We start from the raw sequence: 25,175 nt of genomic DNA, 5'->3' as shown, positions 1-25,175 counted from the left end.
CTGATGCTGAAGCTGAAACTCCAATACTTTGGCCACCTGATGCAAAGAACTGACTCATTGGGAAAGACCCTGATGCTGGGAAAGGTTGAGGGCAAGAGGAGAAGGGGACGACAGAGGATGAGATGGTTGGATGGCATCTCTGACTCAATGGACATGAATTTGAGTAAACTCCGGGAGTTGGTGATGAACAGGGAAGCCAGGTGTGCTGCAGCCCCTGGGGTTGCAAAGAGTTGGATACGACTGAATGACTGAACTGAACTGAACTGAATGAAAATATTGTGACCAGAATCTGTGTTAAGCTGTTGCCCCACCGCAAGGAGCTCTCAGGCTACTGAGGGTGGCAGCCATGGTGGTGACCAACTCAGAAGAACAATGGAATGAGCCTCGAGCCAAGTATCGCTTCCAGGGCCTGAGGACACTGAGATGGGGCTTTGGGGGATTGTCAGGAAGGTTACACGTGGTCAGCCTTGAAGGATGTGGAGCTGATTTCCAGTGGGCCTGGAGGGGAGCACTACACACAGAGGGCCAGGCGGTAGAGGAGGGGCGGAGGAGACCAGTAGACATGACGGCTGGGCAGAGGGGGGCTGATGGCTCCTGCAAGGCACTCGACTGACCAACTCTGACATGCTCTCCTGCTCACCCCCACCTTTGGGTTTTAGAAAGACGACACTCAGAGTCTGCTCAGGAATTTGGAGTCTAACATCCAGACCCCGTCGGCAGCTGGGTCCCCATCCAGGAGGAGGAAGAGAGAAGCACTGACTTCAAAGGATGAGGAGCCTCTAGACGTAAGTGGGGTGTTGGGGTGCATCGGAGGAGGCTCACATAGGATGTCCTGTGTCCAGGACACAGATTATCCAGACGAACCCCGACAGATTTCGTGTCCCAATAGGCATTTCTTGGAGGTATGACTTACACACCAAAAACACACAGATTTTCAACTTACAGTTTAATGAGTGACAAGTGCATACACTCTTGTCACCAAGACCCCAATCAGGAATGTTCCCTTATTCTAGAAATTTCTTCAGTGCTCCTTGCACAGACAGCCACTGCTACAATTTCCGTTGCCATGATTGGTTTTGCTGCTCTCGAGTTTTACATAAGAGCAATCCCACGCTTTCTTGTGCCTGCTGGTCTAGGTTGCTGCACTGATCAGTCATTTGTCCCTTTCAATTGCTCAGTCTGCTCTGGGGCTGTGTCACCAAGTGTGGGTTGGTTTCCATGCCTGGTTATTCTGAACAAGGCATCTGTGAGTGTAAGTTTGTTTTCATTTTGTTTCATTTCTTTTGAGTAAGTATCCGGGAGTGGGAGTTCTGGGCCTCTGACGGAAATGTTAAGAGATGGATGTTCCCTATACCTTTCTTTTTGTCCCCTCCCCCGACGTCCCCCATCCTGAGTCAGCCCATAGGGTATCACTTCATACGTGAGCGCCGTGGATGAAGGGGGCGTTTCTTCCAAAGAAAGAATGAGTGACTTCTAGTCACTTCCTGGTCCCTAGAAGGTACCACAGACTCCAGTCATTCAGCATCAATTGCCAAAAGGTAAATATAGACATCTAGGTAAAGAGGGAGGGAAAGAGTGAGAAAGAAAGAGAGAAAGATGCTGGGAAAGGCAGAAAGATAGAGCAAAGTTTCTTATTTAGCACCTACTGGATTCAAGGCATTTTTACATATGTCATTTTTGAGTGATGTAAACCATCAAGTGAATTCTCTCATGCAATCCTTTCAGCGCTCCATGATATAGACCTTGTTTATATGCCCATTTTCCATATGGGGAAACTGAGTCTTGTGGAGCCAGGTCACTGTCCCAAGCCTTGAAGCTGATATTTGGACCTGGGAATGTTCAACTCCTGTCCGGGAGGGCTGCGTCCCCGCACCCCCATGGCCCCTGACAGTCAGGGGCCTGACTCTGCAGCCTCCGCTTACCAAAGGAGGAATTGTGTTTGGCAAAACTAATACAATATTGTAAAGTTTAAAAATAAAATAAAATTAAAAAAAAAAAAAAAACAAATTTCACCAAAAAGTTGGGAATCCATAGGGGAAGCTTCTGGATAAGCTGAAAATCCAGTTTTCGAGAGTCACACCCTGTCCGTACTTCCCAGGGGTTCTGAAATCAGGGCTTCTCCTCTCAGCCCTGGGCAGGGCTCCACGGAGGGATTGGAAGCCCCAGAGCTGCAGAGGAAGAGAGAGCACCTGGCTGTTCCCAGAGATAAGTCTGCCTTTCCTCGTCTGTGCTGTGTGTCTCCAGCTGACTTGCTCAGCCTCTCTGTTTCCAAGTGCTTGTCTCTCCCAGTGTCTGTCTGTGTGCGTATCACTGCATCTACCTGTATGTCCATCTCTCTCTCTTTGTGTCTCCACGTGTCTCTGTGTGACAGTGTGGCTGTGGAATGTCTCTCTGTCTTAGTTTCTCTCTCTCCCTCATCTGTCTCTCTCATTCCCTCTGATCCCCTCACCACGTAGGATTAAAACTCTGCTGACAGAAATGAAAACAAAGATCCGTGAGAAAACCTGTGGGCAAATATTCCTGACAGCCCTGTTCACAGTAGCCCAAACTTGGAAACCCCAAATGTCCATCAGCTGATGAACAAGTAATCGGAATGTGGTCACTCCATACAATGAAATACCATTCAGTCGTAAAAATAACACGGATAAACCTTGAAAATAGGATGCTAACTGAAAGAAACCGGTCACAAAAGACCACATGTCATAAGATTCCAAGCATCTGAGATGTCTGGAACAGGTAAACGTAAAGAGACCAAAAGCAGATTGGTAGTTGCTTAGGATAGGGACAGGGGGTGGGAGGGGTAGAGGGGACAGCTAAAGGGTACAGGTTTCTTACAAAATGACAAAAATGTTCTAAAATTGACTGTAACAAGGGTTGCACATATCTGTGAATACACCAAAAAGCATTAAATTGTACAATTTACACGGTTTAGTAGCATGAATGATATCTCAATAAACCTATTTGAAAAAAACTCTTCTCACACAGAAGACGACCTCAGATATGATGCAAAAATGCTGGCTTTGGGATCCAGAATCCTGGAGCCCAGGCCCAGCTCTGCCACCTGTGTGCTGTGTGCTGTCGGGCAAGCGACACAACCTCTCTGAGCCTCAAGGCTCTGAGCTTTGCGATGACAGTCTTGGTGGCAGCCCCATAGGGTCACCCAGGAATCAACTCTGTAAATCCTTCTAGCACAGAATGAATCAGTCCTTGCTGGGGTGCCCAGACTGTCTGCCTCCCGGAAGGCTAACCCACTTCTTCCACCTAGTAATGTTTTACCTGTGAACTATTTAGCTGTGCCTTGCCAATGCTCATTATCTAGCTAATAATTGCCAAGAGTTACAGATCTGCCTGTTCCCGTGACCGGCTTTGCCGAAATACCCCTGTCTACAGCAGACTGAGCTTGTCAAGGAATGAGGGCAGGGCTGACTTTAACAGGGCGATGAGCTATAACCCTGACACCCTCCAATGCCCAGAAAACCAAGGCATTTGGGGTCCATGTCACTCCTTGCATGAATTCTGCTTCGATAAATAGCTCACATTAGCCAAAAATACACAGAAAGTTCCAGAAGACTCTGGGAACTGCTGCTTCACAGCCTCGTCCTGTCCTTTGGCTTCGGAGAAGGGAGGGGTGGTGGGGCACAGCTCCCCTCTGGATGTGTCTGTGCATTTACTGAGAAGAGTACCTTTTGTGGGCGAGTGAAATGGTTTTTCTTTTCTGACAATTATGTTTTAATTTTCTGAATAATTGCGTTGCTTCAGCTGAAGAAGTTTTACATTGTAAATCTGCACTACAGCCTATTTTCTGAATAATTGTGTTGCTACGGTTGGGGAGATGATCAGAATTTAGAGGACAGCGGAACTTAATAAGAAGCGCTGTGAGAAACTGGAAACAGCCCGGGCTCCCGGTCCTCAGCTCCACTTCTGCACATCTCAGGTGGACCCCTGCATCTACATCCTTTATTTCTTATATTATGTTTTTCCCTGAAGTGCAGTGTATGTTTGGTGTCGCCCCTGTAAAAGATGAGCCCCTGGAAGGCAGAGAACAATCCTTCCTCTCATTTTCTGCCCCCTTCCACTCTGTCCTTTCTCTCCACCTTTGTTTGAAAGAAGTGTAAAAATGCACAGCGTCCTTTCTGCTTCCTCATCTTTCCTTGAAGAGGTGTGTCTTTCCCGGACTATCTCTGGAGGCCAGCTTCATAGGCGGATGACCTCCCATGTGGCCACTGAGGCCCTCTGCCCAGTTACCCCCTTCCTGCTTCTGGACTTTGCTGTCTTGAAATTCTTAATCACTTTTGACAAAAGGCCCCTCCCACACACATGCACCCCGGCCCCTATTTTAATTTGGCACTGGGCCTTGCAAAGTATGTCACCAGTTCTGAAGTCAGCCTTTTTGGTCTTACTGCCACGCTGTTGTACCATCTTCCCAGCAAAGATTCAAGAGACTGTGACTGATGGGCTGCTGTGGGCTGGGGGCAGCTATTCTGTATTCACTCCGATCCAAGGAAAGCCAGGAAGCGAGGGGAGTTGTATGGTTAAAAGCTTGTTTGAGAGACTTCCCTAGTGGTTCAGTGGTTGAGAATCTACCTTCCAATGCAGGGGACACAGGTTCGATCCCTGGTCGGGGAACTAAGATTCTACGTGCCGCAGGGCAACTAGGCTTGAGTGCTCTCACTAGAGAAAGCTCACGTGCACACTGCAACAAAGAGCTTGTGCAGCCAAAAATTAAAAAAAAAAAAAAAAAAGAGCAGTCATTTAAAAAAAAAAGAAAGGTTATTTGATTGCTTTGGGGAGACTGGATTGGAAAGTGTCCACCTCTGAGCCTTGCTTTACCTCTCTATAAAATGGGCATGATCATGACTGAGTCATAGTGAAATGAGCAGACATGGATCAAGTGGTAGCACGTAGTAAGTCCTTGGTACATGCATAGGGAGTCAGGTAAGAGGCTGTTTGAGCCCATTGGGGTAAGTATGATGATGGCTTGGGCCTGAATTGTGGCCCTAGAGAGATGCTTAGAAGGTTAGGGTGGTGGGATTCGTGGTTGATTGGACGTGGCAGGTGTGGGAGTGACCAGTACCTCCGGATCTGACTTGTGTCCCTGGGGTGTGGTGAGGCTGACCTGGGGGCTTCTCCTCTAAACTCCCACTGACCTTGCAATTGCATGGCTCTTCCTCTTGTTCTCATTTCTATCTCGTGGAAGGAGACGGATGGTGGCGGCTGAAGAGGAGAGCTAGAGAATCTGAGCTCAAGTCCCGATCCGGACATTTAATAGCTGTGTGACCTCGGGGGCACAGCTCAATCTCTCTGTGCCATCTTCTCCATCTGGGAAGTGGCAGCATCCTTGGAAGTTTGAGGAGAGGGCACATGTTGGTGGACGTCCCCATTCTTGTCATCTGAGTCTGTTTTTGTAAGCGGTGGTAAAGAAACTGCCTGCCAGTGCAGCTAGACATAAAGACTTGGTTTCCATCCCTGGGTCGGGAAGATCCCCTGGAGGAGGGCATGGCAACCCCTCCAGTATTCTTGCCTGGAGAATCCCATGGACAGAGGAGCCTAGTGGACTGCAGTCCGTGGGGTTGCAAAGAGTCGGACACGACTGAAGTGACTTAGCACACACACAGGTAGAGACAGACATGACAAGACCTGGGGCCCTGCCGCAGAGCTTCCTTCTGTCCTGCTCAGAAGGGCACTGTGGTGAAATCCTCCCTGAAGATGGGTACAGACCACATCACAGGCTCTGTCGGGTGCTGTTTCAATGTCTCACATTGTGAGGAAGTGATAAGTTCTTCTGCATTCCCTGTGATAGGGTATGTGGTTCCAAGGAGAATGTGGCAATTGGCAATCAATCGTTTGTCATGGAGTTCTTTTTTTTTTTTTTAAGATTTAGTAGAAAGGTGTTGGCATCTGGTTCAGAATTGCTGAGTTGAGATTCCTCCCTGCCTGGAGAGCCAGGCTCCTGACCGGTCTGTCTGCTTGACTCCATTCACCCACTGGGTGTGTCCAAGCCCTTATTGAGCACTGACTGTGCAAAGCCCAGGGGTGACCCTAACAGGAGAGCAATACAGAGAGGATGTGGGGCCGTGGAGCAGGCTACGAGTCAGTCTGTCCAGCTGTGTCGGGGAGATGGATCCTGAGCAGAGGTTGATGGTAGCTCTTTACTACTGAGATTCACAGTGGTCATCACCTCACTTGGGGTCTGTTCTAGCATCTCCACTGGGGGCTTTGTCCACATCCACATCCCCGTCCCTGGGGGAGATAGGCTACCTGCTTCCTGTCTGGGAAGATGGAGGCTCAGAAAAGTGAAGAGATCTGCCGAAGCACGTCTTTTCATTTTATGATCTGATCAAAAGCCTTGCACGAATATTGCCACACGTAAGTTTTTATACACTTGGTAGTGCTAAAAATATTAAAGTGATTCACAACTTTTAGGAAAACTTTTGGTGTTGTCATGTTATTTAAATCCTTATTTCTTCCAAAGCTGAAGACTTGGAATTCAATGAAGAATGTGCTTTGTAACATCTGTCCATTCATCCCCTCACCCACCTGTGCCTCTGTCTCTCCCACATCCATCTGGACACCCATCTATCCATCCATCCATGCTCCTAGCAAGTGAGCACTGCTTGGCTCTAAATGTGTCTACTGTTGTCCCTTCCCAGGGCCACTGTTACCAATGGGATGTGGCACTTTGGAAACCCAGTGGTTTGTCCTTCATTTCACCAAAAGCCTCCCCATGCCATTTATTCTTTCTTCTTCCCAGGAATACGAGCCGTCTTTCAACAGCAATATCACAGCATTTGCACTGAAGGCAAAAGTCGTCTATCCCATCAATCAGAAGTTCAGGGTAAGCGTCCTGAGCTCCGTCTTAGAAATGCAATTTACCAGTAATGTGCTGGAGATTGGGGTAGGAGGGGGGAGATGCAAATGTGCAATTTGGGGTCCTATTTGAGGATTTTATGGCAAGCCATTTTAATAGGGATAATTTTGTGGCTTTGTAATGGAGCATGCCCTTAGGGTGGATCCATTTTACGAGGGTGCTGTCAGGCTCAGGGTATGCCCATGGTGGAGCAAGTGTTCTCGTGACGCCAGGCAACAGCACAGTACGGCAGCATCCACTCTCCTCTTTCAACACTAACACAAATACTGATGCTGATACAAGTTACTGACGTTACTCCTCATCCAGAGACCCCAGGACTCATGCCAGCAGCTGACACCTAACTGAGCACTTGCTGTGCGGCCAGTGTAACGCTCAGCGTCTGTCATACGTCAGGCGTGTCAGTGCTCCTCGCCATGTTCCTGTAAGGAAAATAATACCGTTATCTCCACTTGATGCACAAGGAAACTGAGGCCCAGAGAGGCTAATGATCCGTCCAAGGTCATGCTGCAGTAAGTGGCAGGGCCAGAGTCGTACCCGCAGGTCTTATACCTGGAGCCGGGAGTTCACACCTGGGGCCGGGCATTTTGCAGAGGGCAGCATAATCCCTAATGCTTCAGGGAGCCCTCGGCCTAGGAGATGCTCTGTGAAAGAAGGAGTTTCCTGCTCAAGTAAGTTGAGGAAAGGACGGCCTGCTCTCCTGGTGATAAAGAAGACAGGCTTGAACCTAGCTCCTAGCTCAGCCATTTACTCCTAGCCATTTCCTGACTTCTCAGGGCCTCAGTTTTTTCATCAACTAAATGGGGATAAAGGGCCCTTCTGCCTCACCTAGTCATCTTGAGGGTTAGATGGGGTATTGGGTATAGGACTTAGAACAGTTTATGATGTCTGCACACTCAGTACATGTTCAGTTTTTTAAATTATTATTTGCTTTTGAGGACAGCAGAGCATAGCGAAAGCTCTGAGAATTCCTGCACCAAAGAAATGATTCCAGGGGCTTTCCTGGCAGTCCAGTGGTTAAAACTCCGTGCTCCCAAAAAGGGACACGGGTTCGATCCCTAATTGGAGAATTAAGATCCCATAAGCTGTGACACGGCCAAAAAGCGGGGATAAATGATTCTACTTTGTTCACACAGAGGTTCCTAAACTAATTTTTCTGTGGAACATTCACAGTGAGCAGTAACTGCTTATAGTTCATGGAACAGCTTCCTGGACACACACCTGGAACCACTTCCTTCACTATCTGGTGGGTGGGTGACGGCTTGAAACTTCCTGACTCAGGGCGTTTATTCCTCATGAGTACCTGTGCTGGGCAGGCTCGGTGGTGGGCACTGCGGATTATCCTGTGGTCAGGAGGGCACTGTCCTCACCTGGAGGCCCTCCCTTCCCTGCAGATCTTGTAGGACAGTGTGTGGTAGCAGGCAGGACAGAAATGACCTGGGACCTGTGGAATCCAGCCCAGGCTGGGCCGGGGAAGCAGGGAAGGAAGATGCAGGGGTCTGTGTCCAGAGGGAAGGAGGTTTCTGCTCTGCAGACGGTGAGTGAGGGGAATTTGAGGCATGGGAACCTGAGTCCGGAAAGGCCCAGAAGCATGGGATGACAGTAAGGGTTTGGAGCTGGCCGCCAGCTCAGTGCCCTCTGCACATACCTCTGGGAGCAGCAGATTTGAGGCTGGACACACGGACGGCTGATGTTTGCTGAGCCCTCCGGCTGTGCCAGGCACTAGGCTGTGTCCTTGTGTGGTCATGGCGGGGGGCAGGGGCGTTCCCTGATAAGGAAGGTGGGTTGACAGACAGAGCAGGCCTGGGGTCTGAGAGCTGGCGAGGAGGAGCCTGGTGCAGAGGGGCTGGCCTCCAGGGACGAAGGATGAGACAGGACTGTGATAAGGGTCCCTGGGGCCATGGCCATGCCCCTGGGGTAGAAGCTGAAAAATCCACTCACACCCTCCCCATCCTCCCCAGCCTGGCTTTCCTAGGACCCACTGTGTGGTGTGTTGTGGGTAGAATTACAGAAACACGCTGGTGATCGGTCACATGGACTGAGAGGGCGCTTTGTCTCCTGTCCCCCAGCCTCTGGCCGACGGTTCCTCCAACCCATCTCTGCATGAAACCTTAAAGCAGGCCGTCCTGCCAAACCAGCCACTGGAGGCATCCCCTTCCAGCAGCCTGGGGAGCCTGAGCCAGGCCGAGAAGGACGACTGCAGCTCCTCTTCCAGCGTCCACTCGGCCACCAGCGACGACAGGTTCCTGGGTCGCAGCTTCCTCGGGACGAGCAGCTTCCCCGAGGTGCTGACCTGCGAGAGGTGAGGAGGAGCTGGGTGGAGGACTCAGACCGACAGGCCATATCCTGGTCAGTGGTGGAAACGGAGGCCCAGAGTGGTTAAGGACTCAGCCGTGGACATACAGCGACCCAGTGTCAGAGCTGGAGCTGAACGTGTGCCGTTGGCTGGCAGAGGGGTTAGGGAACCCAGCCTGGGTCCTGGGGAGAGACAGGAGGGCCTCTTCTAATCACTGACCTGCCTCATGCCCTGCATAGCAGCGGCTGGAACTGGTTAAGTGCCTTCTGTGTACAAAATACTAAGCACTTTGTAGACATTATCTCGTGAGCACGAAGACCAGATCTGTCTTATTCACAGCTGTGTCCTACCAACCGGTGGGAGCCCGAGACAGATGCAGTAATGAATAAATATTCATGAGTCAAGTAATTAATTCCTCTTAACAGCCTTCAGTCCTTAAGGTTGTGAAGTAGATGCTAATATTGCCTTCATTTTACAAAGAATAAAATGAGACACAGAGAGGCTGTGACTTGCCCAAGATCACACAGCAGATGAGTGTTGGAGTCAAGTTTGACCCTGGTGCCTTGTCATTAGCAGTCCATGCTCTAAACTGCCAAAGTGCCCAGTAGCAGTCCACGCTCTAAACTGCCAAAGTGCCCAGTCCAGAACAGAGTTCAGCACACAGTAGTTATTCAGTAAAGGAGTCAGCAGATTTGTGTGCTAGTCCTCAGGCCCCTGTCGACTCTGAATTTCTGCAAGTCCCCACGGGCCTTGGGCGAGATGAACAAGGCACAACCTGGCTCAGAGCTGGGGAGAGAGCGGGCTCAGAAGATGTTGACCCTGCAGGGGGCCCCAGAAAGGACGGACGCCACTGACTGGGAGCTTTCTTAGCTCCCTTGCCAGGCTGGAAAGGGATGTTTCTGAGCATTTGGACAAAGAGAACTTGTAATAGCTCAGGTGGGAGTGTAGTATTTAAAACACCTTTGCTTGTGTAGGAGAAAAAGCCAAAGGCCTTTGTCTACATGCTGTCACTTACCTGCCCCTATGACCACATGATTGCTACTAGGTTTCTCTGACTGTTGATTTCCTGAGTCAGTTTTCCCATCTGTAAAATGGGCATGAGAATGTGTGCATGATGGCAGAAGGGAAGGATGACACTTGATGCTAGACCTGAAAATGCCTGGGGTGGGGCCAGAGGAAGTGTTCATTTTTCTTACCTTCCATCTGTTCCTGTCTCTCGTCTTTGATTCCCGAGCAGCTGTACCCTTCTGGCCACAAGTGGGTTTCAGAAGTCTGCTCTGATTTCTCCTAAGCGCCCTGGGTGGCTGTGAGGAATCTTAGCACGCTGTCAAATTTAACATCTGGAGTCAGGGTGCACCGTGCTTGTCCTGAGCAGGGCTGTCCTGATAACTCGGTAACTTCGGGCCCCACTTCAAATCCGCTGAAAGTCTCTTCTGTTCCTCTTTGCATTTTTCAGTGTGGACCTTGACTTGTGTATCTACAACCTTCACTTAAAAGACCTGCTGCAGTTGGACGCGGCCCTGAGGCAGGAGAAGCACATGGTAGGTAGAGTGCTCAGAACCCAGAGGCCCGCCCTCCATGTGCATGGAGTCCTGGGGACGCTCGGGAAATGGGCATCAGTGACAGCGGAGCCACCACAGAGGGGGGAGAGAGACTAGGCATCCGACCACAAAATGCCTGCGGATGGGGTATAGCACTGTGGGGGTTAAGGGCTTCCCTGGGGGCTCAGTGGTAAAGAATCCGCCGGCCAATACAGGAGATGTGGGTTCAATCCCTGGGTCAGGAAGATCCCCTGGAGAAGGAAATGGCAACCCATTCCAGTATTCTTGCCTGGGAAATCCCACAGACAGAGGAGCCTGGCGGGCTACAGTCCATGGGGTTGCAAAAGAGTTGGACACGACTTAATGACTGGGCATGTACACATGGGGGGGTTAAGCAGATGGCTGGGTACCTACTCTCTGGACACACCTCTTGATGGAGACAGAGAACAAAGAGAACAGTATTTTTAGAGGAAGGATGATGGTGATCATAAGATTTAGGATCACTAACTTTATTGAGCGCTTACTACACACTAAGCCTGGGGGTGTCACACAAGTGGTTATGTTAAACCTCATACAACCTGGCAAGGTTGGTGCCATTATTATGTCCACTTTACAGATAGGGAAGCTGAGGCACAGAGAGGAGACAGGCCCTAAGTCATTAAGTGCTAAGTTGGGGCTGAGATGCATAGTTGCGTACCTTGTCTGAGTGAAGAGAGGAGAAATCAGAGCCATGGACATCAGGAAACAAGATAGTCTCTGCCAGGTACACATGCATCCACACTGGATCCAAGCCACGGGAAGTCAGAGGAATGAGTCCCGCTGCAGTACAGAAGCCCCTGGGTTAGCCAGGCAGCAAGGCCACTCGGGCTAAAAGAGGAATTATCGGGACTTCCCTGGTGGCCCAGTGGTTAAGACTCCACCCGCCTACTGCAGGGGGCACCGGTTCGATCGCTCCCTGCTCAGGGAACTAGATTCCCACATGCTGCAACTAAAACCTGGCACAGCCAAATAAAAAAAAATTTTTTTTTTAAAGGAGGAATCATTTCTCCTTGAGACATATCCTCTGAATTACTGGGTGAGGGAGACCTCCTGAGAAAAGGGATGAGAGAGAAGACCTGTTGGGAAGAGAAGGGGAGGGGTAGATGGAGAGAAAGACAGACAGACATAGATAGGCCCACAGGTGCTCCATTAGAAACTGGGAAAATAAAAGGACATTAAATTGAAGATAAAACAGAAAGAAGTTTTGCTCTATGTGAGCAGAACAATCATCATGATCAGGCCCCGGCATGTGAAACCGCGAATCATCCTAGGATTCCAGAAACCAAGCCCCACAGACGCCCCTGCAGAAGCCCAGGTATACGAGACACTCACCCTCCTGAAGTGCAGCCTGCTTTCATCAGTCTCATCTGGTCCTGCTTGGGGGCAGGTGGCCCTGGTGATTCTTTCCAAGGCTCTGCTCCCTGGGGGTGATTGTTTCTGTGCTCAGAGCCCCATCGGGCTGGTGAGTGACATGGTCCTGGCCAGCCTCACCCCTGGAGCAGTCAGCGAATGCCCACCGGGAAGCAGCCTGTTGTCGTGGACAGAGCATTCACCATCACTCATCTGCCCATCTTACCTGCGGGTAGCCTCCCTACCCTTCTGAGCAGTACCTGCCTTTATGGAGCCTACTGTTCAGGGGAGAGATGGCAATCAAAAGACTGCACAAAATGCACAGGGGCAAAAAATATGACAAAGCAAATAAATGATGGAGTACCATGAGAGTGTATAAGAGATGACCTGAGGGTGTGTAGGCTTTGAGGAAGTGATCAGACTTCCATGGGGGGAGACACTTCAACTGGAACTGGGAAAGTTCCAAGAGCACCAGAAATAAGAACTTCCAGATGTTCAAGGTGGTTTTAGAAAAGGCAGAGGAACCAGAGATCAAATCGCCAACATCCTTTGGGTCATCGAAAAAGCAAGAGAGTTCCAGAAAAACATCTACTTCTGCTTTATTGACTATGCCAAAGCCTTTGACTGTGTGGATCACAACAAACTGTGGAAATTCTTCAAGACATGGGAATACTGGACCACCTTACCTGCCTCCTGAGAAATCTGTATGCAGATCAAGAAGTAACGGTTAGAACTGGACATGGAACAACAGACTGGTTCCAAATTGGGAAAGGAGTACTTCAAGGCTGTATATTGTCACCCTGCTTATTTAACTTATATGCAGAGTACATCATGAGAAATACCGGGTTAGATGAAGCACAAGCTGGAATCAAGATTGCTGGGAGAAATATCAATAACCTCAGATATGCAGATGACACCACCCTTATGGCAGAAAGTGAAGAGGAACTAAAGAGCCTGTTGATGAAAATGAAATGGGAGAGTGAAAAAGCTGGCTTAAAACTCAACATTCAAAAATGAAGATTGTGGTATCTGATGCCATCACTTCATGGCAAATAGATGGGGAAACAATGGAAGCAGTGATAGACTATATTTGGGTGGCTCCAAAATGACTGCAGATGGTGACTGCAACCATGAAATTAAAAGACACTTGCTCCTTGGAAGGAAAGCTATGACCAACCTAGACAGCATATTGAAAAGCAGAGACATTACTTTGCCAACAAAGGTCTGTCTAGTCAAGGCTGTGGTTTTTCTAGTGGTCATGTATGGATGTGAGAGTTGGACCATAAAGAAAGCTGAGTGCTGAAGAATTGATGCTTATGAACTGTGGTGTTGGAGAAGACTCTTGACAGTCCCTTGGACTGCAAGGAGATCAAACCAGTCAATCTTAAAGGAAATCAGTCCTGAATATTCATCGGAAGGACTGATCCTGAAACTGAAGCTCCAGTACTTTGGCCACCTGATGCGAAGAATGGACTCATTGGAAAAGACCCTGATGCTGGAAAAGATTGAAAGCTGGAGGAGAAGGGGATGACAGAGGATGAGATGGTTGGATGGGATCACTAACTCGATGCACATGAGTTTGAGCAAGCTCAGGGAGTTGGTGATTGACAGGGAAGTCAGTGATTGACAGGGAAGTCTGGCATGCTGCAGTCTATGGGGTCACAAAAATTCAGACATGACTGAGAGACTGAACTGAAGAGTCAGAAACTTGGGTTCTAATTCACCCTTTGACACTTATCAGCTGTGTTACTGTGGGTAAGTTACTTCCCCTCTCTGGGCCACTTTAGGATAAGTGTGAAAATAATATACTTCCAGCTTTTACTCTATGGAATTATGGAGTTAAGTTGTCCCACTTTGAAAAGTCTCTGTGGATACATATATCTATGGCTGATTCATGTTGGTGTTTGGCAGAAGCCAGCACAATATTGTAAAGTAATTATCCTCCAGTTAAAAATAAAAGAAAATTAAAAAAACACACAGAAAAGAAAAGTCTCTGTGGGCAAAGCTCTGGACTCTTTGGGGATGTGTAACCAGCATCATTAGAGCACTGTTTAAGAAGCACTGATACTCTGCTAGGCTAAACACTTTAAATATCTGATCTCATGGAAACCTCATTGCTGTTTTACTCATGAAGAACCTGAGGCTCATAAATGTCAATCAGTTGCCCAAGATCACATAGCTGGTAAATGGCAGAGTCAGAACCCAAATGAGGTTTGTCTGAGTACAAAGGCTGTGTATCCTCAAAGCCCAGACCAATAACCTGCACAGAGTAGGTGGTCAGTAGAAATGTGTCTGGATGAAATCAACATCATGCTGGGAGAAGTGCTTTCTAAGCCTGGCCTTTCATTCTCTGCAAGGCGTGTCTTCGGGTGTGAGGACCTAGAGAAACACAGGGAGGAGGACAGAGCCATGTTATGCAAAGACTTCAAATTTTGTTCCTCTGGTAGAGATTTGTTATCACAAATTAGATTTCAGAAGTGGCTCAGACCAGAAGCTTAGAGCTCCTTGGCAGCCCTTGAGGAAGACAGGGTGCTGGACTTGTCTAGGAGTTTTTAAGAGCATCTTTAAGAGCAGAATGGCAGAGACGAAAATAGATTAGGGTCTGTGGGAAGGGGGCGGCTACTGTCAGATGACCAGTAGGACCGGGGGTTTCTCCTGGTGCTGGAAGATTCTCTAACTTGTTTGTGGCAGTGGTTATAGGAATCTATTGTTGTTCAGTCACTAAATCGTGGCAGACACTTTTGCGACCCCATGGACTGTAGCATACCAAGCTCCTCTGTTCATGGGATTTCCCAGGCAAGAATACTGGAGTAGGTTGCCATTTCCTTCTCCAGGGAATCTTCCCAACCCAGGGACTGAAACCAGGTATTGGCAAGTAGATTCTTTACCACTGAGCCATCTGGGAAGCGCATAGGAATACATGAGGTAAAATTGCGTAAAACCACAAACACACATACACACATAAATGAGAGCCTGCAAAAATGAATAAAAAATGAGTAAGGTCAGTTAACTGTACTGGACCTATGTCGATTTCCAGGTTTGATATGATATTAATGCCACAATGATGTAAAATAGCAGACCTGGGGGTAAAGCACACAGAACTCTACTGTTCTTGCACCTTCCTCTAAGTCCATAATTATTCTAAATTGAAAAAGTTTTTAAAATTTAAGGAAATGGGACAAAACCAATAAACATTACTGTTTTGGTTTGGGGTCAAAAAGAAAATAGATTTGAGATGGACATCCTGAGAAAAGAATGTTACTTTACATAGCCTTAGACTTCAGTGGGTAAAAAGCCAGGCCAACTTGTATCTTCTTAGAGCTTATTAGTATTGGCAAGCATAATGAGGCCACAAAAGAAGTCCCAATAAATTTAAGGTCAAAATCATATCAAGCATCTTTTCTAACCACAGTGGTACGAAACCAGAAATCAGTTACAGGCATACGTTGGAGATATTGTGGGTTTGGTTTCAAATGACTGCGGTAAAGTGAATATCATAGTAAAGTGAGTCTCATGAGTTTTTGGTTTCCCAGTGCATATGAAAGTTATAGTCACACTATACTGTTGTCTATTAAGTGTGCAATGCATATCTAAAAGAACAATATGCATATCTTAATTTTAAAATAGTTTGTTATTTGAAAATGCTGACCATCATCTATGCATTCAGCAAATTGTAATCTTTTTGCTGGTGGAGGATTTGAAATATTGCAAGACTTACCAAAATGTGACAGAGAGCCACAAAGTGAGGTAATGCTGCTGGAAAAGTGATGATGAAATACTTGCTCAACACATGGTTGGTACAAACCTTTGATCTATAAAAATGAAATGTCTGCAAAGTGCAGTTAAATCAGAGTTCAATAACACTAGGGATACCTGTACAGGAAGAAAACTGGAAAAATCACAAATACTTGAATATTAAATAATGTGCTACTGAACAACCAATGAATCAATGGAGAAATCAAAGGAGAAATTGAAAAATATTTTGAGACAAATAAAAGTGGAAATAAAACTTACCAAAATCTGTGGAATGCAGCATAAGCAGTTCCTAGGGGGAAATTCATAGCCATCCAGGCTTACCTCAGAAAATAAGAAAAATCTCAGATGAACAATCTAACTTTACACCTGTAGGAAGTAGAAGAAGAAAATGAGAAGCCCAGAGTTAGTAGAAGGAAGGAAAATAACAAAGTTCACAGTGGAAATAAATGAAATAGAGACTAAAAAAGTAAGCATTGAAAAGATCAACGAAGCAATGTCTGGTTCTTTTAAAAGATAAACAAAATTGACAAATCTCCTGACCAAAAAAGAAGGATCAATGGCTTCACTGGTAAATTCTACCAAACACTTAAAGAAGATTTAATACCTACCCTTCTCAAACTCTTCCAAAATACTGAAGAGGATGGAATACTTCCAAACTCATTTCACTAGGCCAGCATTTCCCTGATACCAAAACCAGATAGACTCCTGGAAAAAAAAAATACAGACCGCCATCTCAGGTAAAAACAGATCCAAAAATTCTCAACAGAATATTAGCAAATCAAATTTAGCAGCAGATTGAAAGGGTTATAGTTTCCCTGGTGGCTCAGATGGTAAAGAATCTGCGTGCAGTGCAAGAGACCCAGGTTCAAACCTTGGATCAGGAATATCCCCTGGAAAAGGGAATGGCTACCCACTCCAGTATTCTTGCTTAGAGAATTCCATGGACAGAGAAGCCTGGCCGGCCCCAGTCCCTGGAGTCACAAAGAATCAGACAGGACTGAGCAACTAACACTTTAACTTTTTAACACCATAATTAAGTGGGATTTAGTCCAGAAATGCAAGGAAGGTTCAACATCCACAAATAAATCAACATGATACACCACATTAACAAAATGAAGGATAAAGATCATATGATCATCTCAAAGCAGAAAAACCACTTAACAAAATTCAACATGTATTTATGATAAAATCTCTCAACAAAGTAGGCATGGAGAGAATGTACCTTAATGTAATAAAGGCCATACATGACAAACCCACAACTAACATCATACTCAACAGTGAGAAGCTAAAAACTTTGCCTCTAAGATCGGGAACAATACACGTATGCCCACTCTTGCCACTTTTATCCACCATTGTACTGGAATTTCTAGGGAAGTTAGACAAAAAAAAGAAATAAACAGGATCCAAAATGGAAAGGAAGAAGTAAAGACTCTTTTCAAAAGACCTGATTTTATATATAGAAAAGACTTTACAGAAAACTATTAGAACTAATGAATTCCATGAAGTTGCAGGGTACAAAATCAACATACAAAAATCTGTTCTGTTTCTATACACGAAAAACAAACCAACAGGAAGAGAAGTTAAGAAAACAATCCCATTTACAATTGCATCAAGAAGAATAAGATACCAAGGAATAAATTTAACCGAGGAGGTGAAAGTCCTATATACTGAAAACTTAAGACTTTGATGAAAGAAATCAAGGCAGACACAAATAAATGGAAAGATATTCCATGCTCATGTATTGAAAGAAGTACTATTGTTAAAATATCTGTATTACTGAAAGCAATCTACAGATTCAGTGCAGTCCCTATCAAAATCTGAATGGTATTTTTCAAATAGAACAACAACAAAAATCCTAAAATTTGTATGGACACATGAGACCCCCAAATAGCCAAAGCAGTCTTCAGAAAGAACAAAGCTGGTTATGTCAATTACTTCTCAAAAAAAAAAAGATGCCTTGCTTCATAAATATGTCTAACTGACCTTTGACAGACGTGTAAGGCAGTTCAGTGGAGGAATGTTAATCTTTTCAATGAATTACGTGCAGTTGAGTATTCGTAAGTAAACCAAAATGAACCTCAAGCTAAACCTCATACCTCATGCAAAAATTAACTAAAAATGGCTCATGTACTTTAAAGTATAAAACTATAAATCTTTTTTTTTTTTTAAAGGAGGAAGATCTTTGGGATCTAAGCAAAGGGTTCTTAGATTAACACTGATATTATGATCCATAAAAGGGAAAACTAATAAATTGAAACTCATCAAAATAAACTTCTGCTCTGCAAAATACCCTGTTGAGAGGATGAAAACACTGAGGCAATATTTTGCAAACCACATTCTAAAAAAGAACTAGCATTGGAGAAGGAAATGACAACCCACTCCAGTGTGCTTGCCTGGAGAATCCCAGGGATGGGGGAGCCTGATGGGCTGCTGACTATAGGGTCGAACAGAGTCAGACACGACTGAAGCGACTTAACAGCAGCAGCAGCAGCAGCAGTACCTACAATATATAAGGAACTCTCAAGCCTCAATAGAAATAATAAAGAATCCAACTGGAACATAGGCAAAAGACATGAACAGATATTTCACCAAAAAGAATATACGGCTGACAAGTAAACACACACAGAAGCACATGAAAAGATGTTCAACATCATTAAGCCATTGTTGTTGTTCAGTCATTCAGTCGTGACCTACTCTTTGTGTCCCTGTGGTCTGCGGCACATCAAGCTTCCCTGTCCTTCACCATGACCCGAACCTTGCTCAAACTCATGTCCACTGAGTCAGTGATGTGATTCAACCATCTCATCCTCTGTCATTCCCTTAAGCCATTCAGTTCAGTTCAGTTCAGTTCACTCAGTTGTGTCCGACTCTTTGCGACCCCATGAACTGCAGCACTCCCTGTCCATCACCAACTCCCGGAGTTCACTCAAACTCATGTCCATTGAGTCGGTGATGCCATCCAGCCATCTCATCCTCTGTCGTCCCCTTCTTCTCCTGCCCCTAGTCCCTCCCAGCATCAGAGTCTTTTCCAACGAGTCAACTCTTCTCATGAGGTCACCAAAGTACTGGAGTTTCAGCTTTAGCATCATCCTTCCAAAGAACACCCAGGACTGAGCTCCTTTAGGATGGACTGGTTGGATCTCCTTGCAATCCAGGGGACTCGAAAGAGTCTTTTCCAACATCACAGTTCAAAAGCATCAATTCTTCAACACTCAGCTTTCTTCAGTCCAACTCTCACATCCATATGTGGCTACTGGAAAAACCATAGCCTTGACTAGACGGACCTTTGTTGGCAAAGTAATGTCTCTGCTTTTGAATATGCTATCTAGGTTGATCATAACTTTCCTTCCAAGGAGTGTCTTTTAATTTCATGGCTGCAGTCACCATCTGCAGTGATTTTGGAGCCCAAAAAAATAAAGTCAGCCACTGTTTCCACTGTTTCCCCATCTATTTCCCAAGAAGTGATGGGACCAGATGCCATGATCTTCGTTTTCTGAATGTTGAGCTTTAAGTCAACTTTTTCACTCTCCTCTTTCACTTTCATCAAGAAGCTTTTTAGTTCCTCTTCACTTTCTGCCATAAGGGTGGTGTCATCTGCATATCTGAGGTTATTGATATTTCTCCCAGCAATCTTGATTCCAGCTTGTGCTTCCTCCAGCCCAGTATTTCTCATGATGTACTCTGCATATAAGTTAAATAAGCAGGGTGACAATAGGGAAATGCAAATTAAAACCACATGAGATATGACTACATACCTATCAAGATGGCTAAAATAAAAACAGCAGCAACACCAAATGCTTGTGAGGATGTGATGAAACTGGATCACTAATACATTGCTGGTAGGACTATAAAAGCCCACTCCAGAAAATAGGCAGTTTCTCATAAAATTGAACATGCAGTTACCAGAAGAACCAGCAACTGTACTCTTGGACATTCATCCCAGAAAAACTTATGTTCACTCAAAAATCTCTATGTGAAGGTTCATAGCAGCTTTATTCAGAATAACCCCAGACGGGAAAGACTTAGATGTCCTTCATCAGGTGAATGATTAAACAAACTATGAAGACAGCACCCTTGGACTTGCCAAGGTGTCCCTGCCTATGGAGGGCCCTTCTTGATTTAAAAGACACCTCCATCCATTGAGACAGGGGGCTGCAGTGGACGACTTTACACATCTTAATTTCTTACAAGTGTTCTTCTGATTGTTTCCACAGAGAAGCAACTCCCCCTTTGCCTTGACTGTTTTCTTCACTCATGGAAATGGGGAAAGTGGGGGGTTTCCCAAAGAGTAGGCTCCTTATAAATATGTGCAGGAGAGATGAGGCATTTTTCTTTAGAAGCTTCATGAAAACACAGTTCATTATAGACCACTGTCATGGTTTTAAATCTGATGGTCTTTTCCTAGAGCAAAAATTATGGGGGAAGGGGAGAAAGAAGGTGGTAGGAGAAAAAGGAAGGAAGGGTGAAGATACCATTGCTTAAATATTTCTTATTTTGTTTCCCTTTTTGGCAATAGATGTTTATTCAAATTTTTAAAATGTGCCTCCCTGACCTTCTCCCTAAAAAGAAGTCTGATGATGAATTATACCAGAAGATTCTTTCAAAGCAAGAAAATGTAAGTCTTCAACCTATATTGCAAAGTAACTTAAAAATAGTTTAAGATATATAAAACATAATGTCATAGGAAAGTATCTTTCATTTTATGTATAAAAATACTTTATTACAACATACAGTTTTCAACACAATATAATGGTATATAAAGCTATAGGTATAAACATAAAGATAACAATATATATTATTAAAATGTGGAAAAATATTGGAAGTAGGAAAAAAGAATGTCAGTCATATCCAGTACTCAAAGAGAACCACTATTGATGTTATTTTCTGTACAGTTTGGGGGAATTTTAAAATATATCCTTGGTTTATTAGTTACAACTCTTAACACCACTTGGCATTTTTCTCGCCTTCTATACAACCTTTATGTTGTTTTATGCACAGCAAAACAAATCAGGGCAGTAGAGGTTGATACCATGGTCTGTCTTTCACAAACTCTCAGAATGCTAGGTTTTTCATTTGTGCCATGGGATAGTAATTCCTGTCCTCTGGGATTACAGAAAGGAGAAGAGAGTTGTGTATGAGACATGTAGCAAAGTAGCAGCTCAGTTCAGTTCAGTCGCTCAGTCATGTCTGACTCTTTGTGACCCCATGGCCTATAGCACGCCAGGCCTCCCTGTCCATCACCAACTCCCAGAGTTTACCCAAATTCATGCCCATTGAGTTGGTGATGCCATCCAACCATCTCATCCTCTGTCATCCCCTTCTCATCCTGCCTTCAATCTTTCCCAGCATCAGGGTCTTTTCCAATGAGTCACCTCTTCACATCAGGTGGCCAAAGTATTGGAGTTTCAGCTTCAACATCAGTCCTTCCAATGAACACTCAGTAGCAGCTAGACACTGATTATATGATCTCTGCCATCATCATCAATATCATTGCCATTATTATCGTTTTAATACCAACACAGTCACCACCAGCAGCATCATTATCATCAATGTCCCCATCACCACCACCATCTTTGTTGTCATAATCATTCTTATGATGACCATCACCACCGTTACCATTATCTTCATTGTCATTCTCATTATCATTGTCAGCACCACCACCATGCTTCTCCTTATTTCCAAAAGCACTACCAACATTTCATCATCACCACCACCGTGTTGACATCACTCTTATTACTCCCGTCGCCAGCATCATCTGCATCATTATATCGTCTTCATCACCGTGACCATCACCCCCTCCACCGTCATCCTCATCATCGTCACTTCATCTTTGTCATCAGCCTCACTGCCACCATCACCATTATCTTCATCACGGGCACCATTGTCATCCTTATCACCACCACCATGAGGTTCGGGAGACTGGGAAAGAATGTTTCTTCTTCATTCCTCTGGATTCCATGTGGGAGGATCCATCGCTACCTCCCAAGGAAAAGGCAGACCGTCTTCATTTTTCTTGTCATCATCCTGGGTACCACCACTTTTGTGATCATCAGGCAGTGCACACAGGGCTTTACATGTATTATTTAATCTTCACAGCAGCCCTGTGAGTGGCCATCATTATTTTTGTTTACAGCTGAGGAAGTTGAGGTTCAATGAGTCTAAATGACTCTCCAACAACAAAAAATATTGATTATGTGGTGGTGCTTGCAGTTATATGAGTAATGAAACAATGTCGTATGTCATATAGCAAGAATAAGAGCTTTGGTGTCTGCAGGTCTGGGATCAAATCTCACCTCTACCACTTACAGAGCATTTTCATTATTATAAGGGCTACTATTCACTGAATGTCATCTGTCTGAGGACTTTAAATGCATTCTTTCCTTTAATATTGACAGCAGCCTTAGAACCTCTGTATGAGGATGAGAAGTACCCAGAAATGGCAGCTGCTTTGGAGAGAAGCAGATAATGCATGCAGTTGAAAGAGTGGGTCTCTGGAGTCCATGGGCCTAAGGGACCTAACCTAGCATACCGCTTCCTACTGGGGAACTTTGGACAAGATATCTCAACTTCCCATAGATGAGTTTCCTCAGCTGGAAAGGAATCCTCATTTCTTTCTGGTAGAGTTACTGTGAGAATTAGAAGCCACACATGGCTTTCACTTGGACAATCAACAGCAGTTTTCCTAATGAACATGAACCCACACCAGTGTTGATTTCATGTCAATGAACACAGGTCTGGAGAAAACAGAACTGCCACCCACACTCTATGTGGGGTTTTGAAAGACTCCATACATAGGCTTCTCCTTTTCCTTCTAAGATCTGATTTAATTAAGAGAGTGTTGGGGAGACATATATACAAATGTCAGCTTTATTACTGAGAGGAACCTGCTTGCAGGGTGTGACTTAGATATATAGCAATCATGGCTTCCTAACACTGAATCCGGGATTAGCTAAATTGCTTACCTAAATCACTTACTGGCAAAGCTGGGCCAACTCAGACCTCCCCACACACAAGAGGGACCCTTGCTCCCCAGCTCACTCTAGACTGAAGCCACACCAGGGTGGTGGCCTCCCCTGAATGGTCTGTCCCAAAGAGGATGAGGCTGGGCAAGCTAGGCGCTGTGCTCACTTCCTGCTTTTGAACCACCAATCAAATACATATCACTTCCTCTCTGGGGTGTACTAAGTAATCCTTCCCCATGGAAACCAGAGGAGTGGAGAGGAAATATTCCATCCCAACACTCCAGAGTACCATGACATGTTCCTGGAACTTCATCAAGATTGGAAGATACTTTTCATTGTTTTTTAAAGTATGGCCTATTTGGGGGAGGGTGAGGAAAATACAGAAGAAAATACATAATCCATTATTCCTGAGGCTGTACATTTAATGAGAAAAACAGATTTTTCTCATCAAATCTTCAGTAGGACAATACCCAGAGCATTAATTATCATAAGAAATTTTTTATGATAATATGGTAAAAAATTAAAAGCATTTCTTCTCTAGAATTTAAGATACATTTTCTTTGTCTTTTTCTTTTTTTCTCCAGGATTTGGAGGAATTAGAAAAGAGACTTCAGGTCAAGCTGTCAAACACAGAGATGTTGGGTGGCGGTGACTCTGAATACATCACCCTGGCAGATGTGGAAAAGAAGGAAAGAGAATATTCTGAGCAGCTAATAGCTAATGTATGTGGTGGATTTTCTTTCCCCTATAAAAAGCGTGGTTTCTGGGACAGTTCATTTGGCAAGATTAAAGAGCTGGTACCTAGAAGCATGTTTAATACTCAAATTCTCTGTTGTATTTGAGTATTAAATATACCCTGGAGCCAAGGATCCCGTTTCTGAAGTTAAGTGATAGAGAAGGTATAATTAAGGGGCCAAGATTTACTGAGGGAGTCTTTTTTTTTTTCCTTTAATGAATTCTCCTTGTTTAAATTTTAGATGGATCTTTTTATCATTCAAAGCAAATATCGCCCTAACCCCCTGTGACATTACTGCCCTATGGGTTAGAGCAGATGCCAGCTGCTAACTGCTCAAACTCCAGGCATCACTAATATAAGCATGTTTTAAATTCCAAAGAGGATGAATGGATGAATGGTTTAGTCACTAAGTCGTGTCCAACTCTTGCAATTCCATGGACTGTAGCCTGCCAGGGTCCTCTGTCCATGGGATTCTCCAGACATGAATACTGGAGTAGGTTGCCATTTCCTTCTCCAGGGGATCTTCCCAACCCAGGAATTGAACCCGGGTCTCCTGAATTGCAGGCAGATTCTTTATGGGTTGAGCTATGAGGATGGCTCAATCATCCTCAAGAGGATCAGTTCAGTTCAGTTCAGCCGCTCAGTCGTGTCTGACTCTTCACAACCCCATAAATCGCAGCATGCCAGACCTCCCTGTCCATCACCAACTCCTGGAGTTCACCCAGACTCACGTCCATCAAGTCAGTGATGCCATCCATCCATCTCATCCTCTGTTGTCCCCTTCTCCTCCTGCCCCCAATCCCTCCCAGCATCAGAGTCTTTAGGATGGCTTCCCTCAAATTCTCTTTTTCGCTTTGACATTCTACTACCCGCTGTTCACATATTCTGAATTAAACAAATATTTCCTTGGCCCCCCGGTGTTATGCTGGACACTAGAAATTCACAATGAACTTAGACCTGGCCCTTCTGGGAAGATGCTCAGGCCAGTCTGGAGTGGGTGGACCAATAGGTGAGCAGGTGAGGACTTTGTGGCTTACAGGGACCATGATAGATGGATATATGGGAAGAATGAGGTACAGTGGAGGGAGCAATTCATTTTACTCTCTAGAGTTAGGAAAGTCTGCATAGAAGAAAGGGCCATGATGAGGTTTTGGGGGAAGTGTGGATGGATGCTGTCCAGTGGGTGGGCAGAGAAGGGAGCCAGGGCAGGAAGCAGGCTGAGCAAGATAAAGCTAGAGGTCTTCCCTGAGGGCTTTCATCTCATGCCAAGGAGATGGGAGTCACTGAAGTGGCAGAGGGTGGCTTGGTTCTTTCTGTTTTGGAAGCACTGCCTAGGCTGCTGAACAGAGGGTCGTTAGGAGTTTGGGGGCTAATCCAGTAGGAATTTCATGAAAGCATTTTCAGTAGGGATGGAGAGGTAAGAAAAAGTGGGAGAGCTGAGAGGGTTGTGTCTTAGAGCGTCTGCTGCTAAGTCACTTCAGTCGTGTCTGACTCTGTGTGACCCCATAGACAGCAGCCCACCAGGCTCCCCTGTCCCTGGGATTCTCCAGGCAAGAACACTGGAGTGGGTTGCCATTTCCTTCTCCAATGCATGAAAGTGAAAAGTGAAAGTGAAGTCTCTCAGTCATGT

General features: G+C 45.4%; 1 protein-coding gene across 4 annotated transcripts in view; it reads left to right on the top strand.

Moving 5' to 3' along the window:
- EVC (EvC ciliary complex subunit 1) overlaps positions 1–25,175 on the top strand; it is a 104,774-nt gene that overhangs the window by 5,153 nt on the left and 74,446 nt on the right. For all 4 annotated transcript variants that reach the window (XM_055589082.1, XM_055589080.1, XM_055589081.1 and 1 more), the window contains exons 2-7: positions 660–785; positions 6,752–6,835; positions 8,935–9,167; positions 10,618–10,702; positions 20,364–20,462; positions 23,394–23,531. In XM_055589082.1, coding sequence (XP_055445057.1) covers positions 660–785; positions 6,752–6,835; positions 8,935–9,167; positions 10,618–10,702; positions 20,364–20,462; positions 23,394–23,531 — 765 coding nt within the window. The remainder of the gene's footprint in view (positions 1–659; positions 786–6,751; positions 6,836–8,934; positions 9,168–10,617; positions 10,703–20,363; positions 20,463–23,393; positions 23,532–25,175) is intronic.

The sequence above is a fragment of the Bubalus kerabau genome, chromosome 7 (assembly GCF_029407905.1).
Source record: "Bubalus kerabau isolate K-KA32 ecotype Philippines breed swamp buffalo chromosome 7, PCC_UOA_SB_1v2, whole genome shotgun sequence".
Taxonomy (NCBI): domain Eukaryota; kingdom Metazoa; phylum Chordata; class Mammalia; order Artiodactyla; family Bovidae; genus Bubalus; species Bubalus kerabau.
The sequence above is the reverse complement of the archived record's forward strand: the minus strand, read 5'-3'. Positions and strand labels throughout refer to the sequence as shown.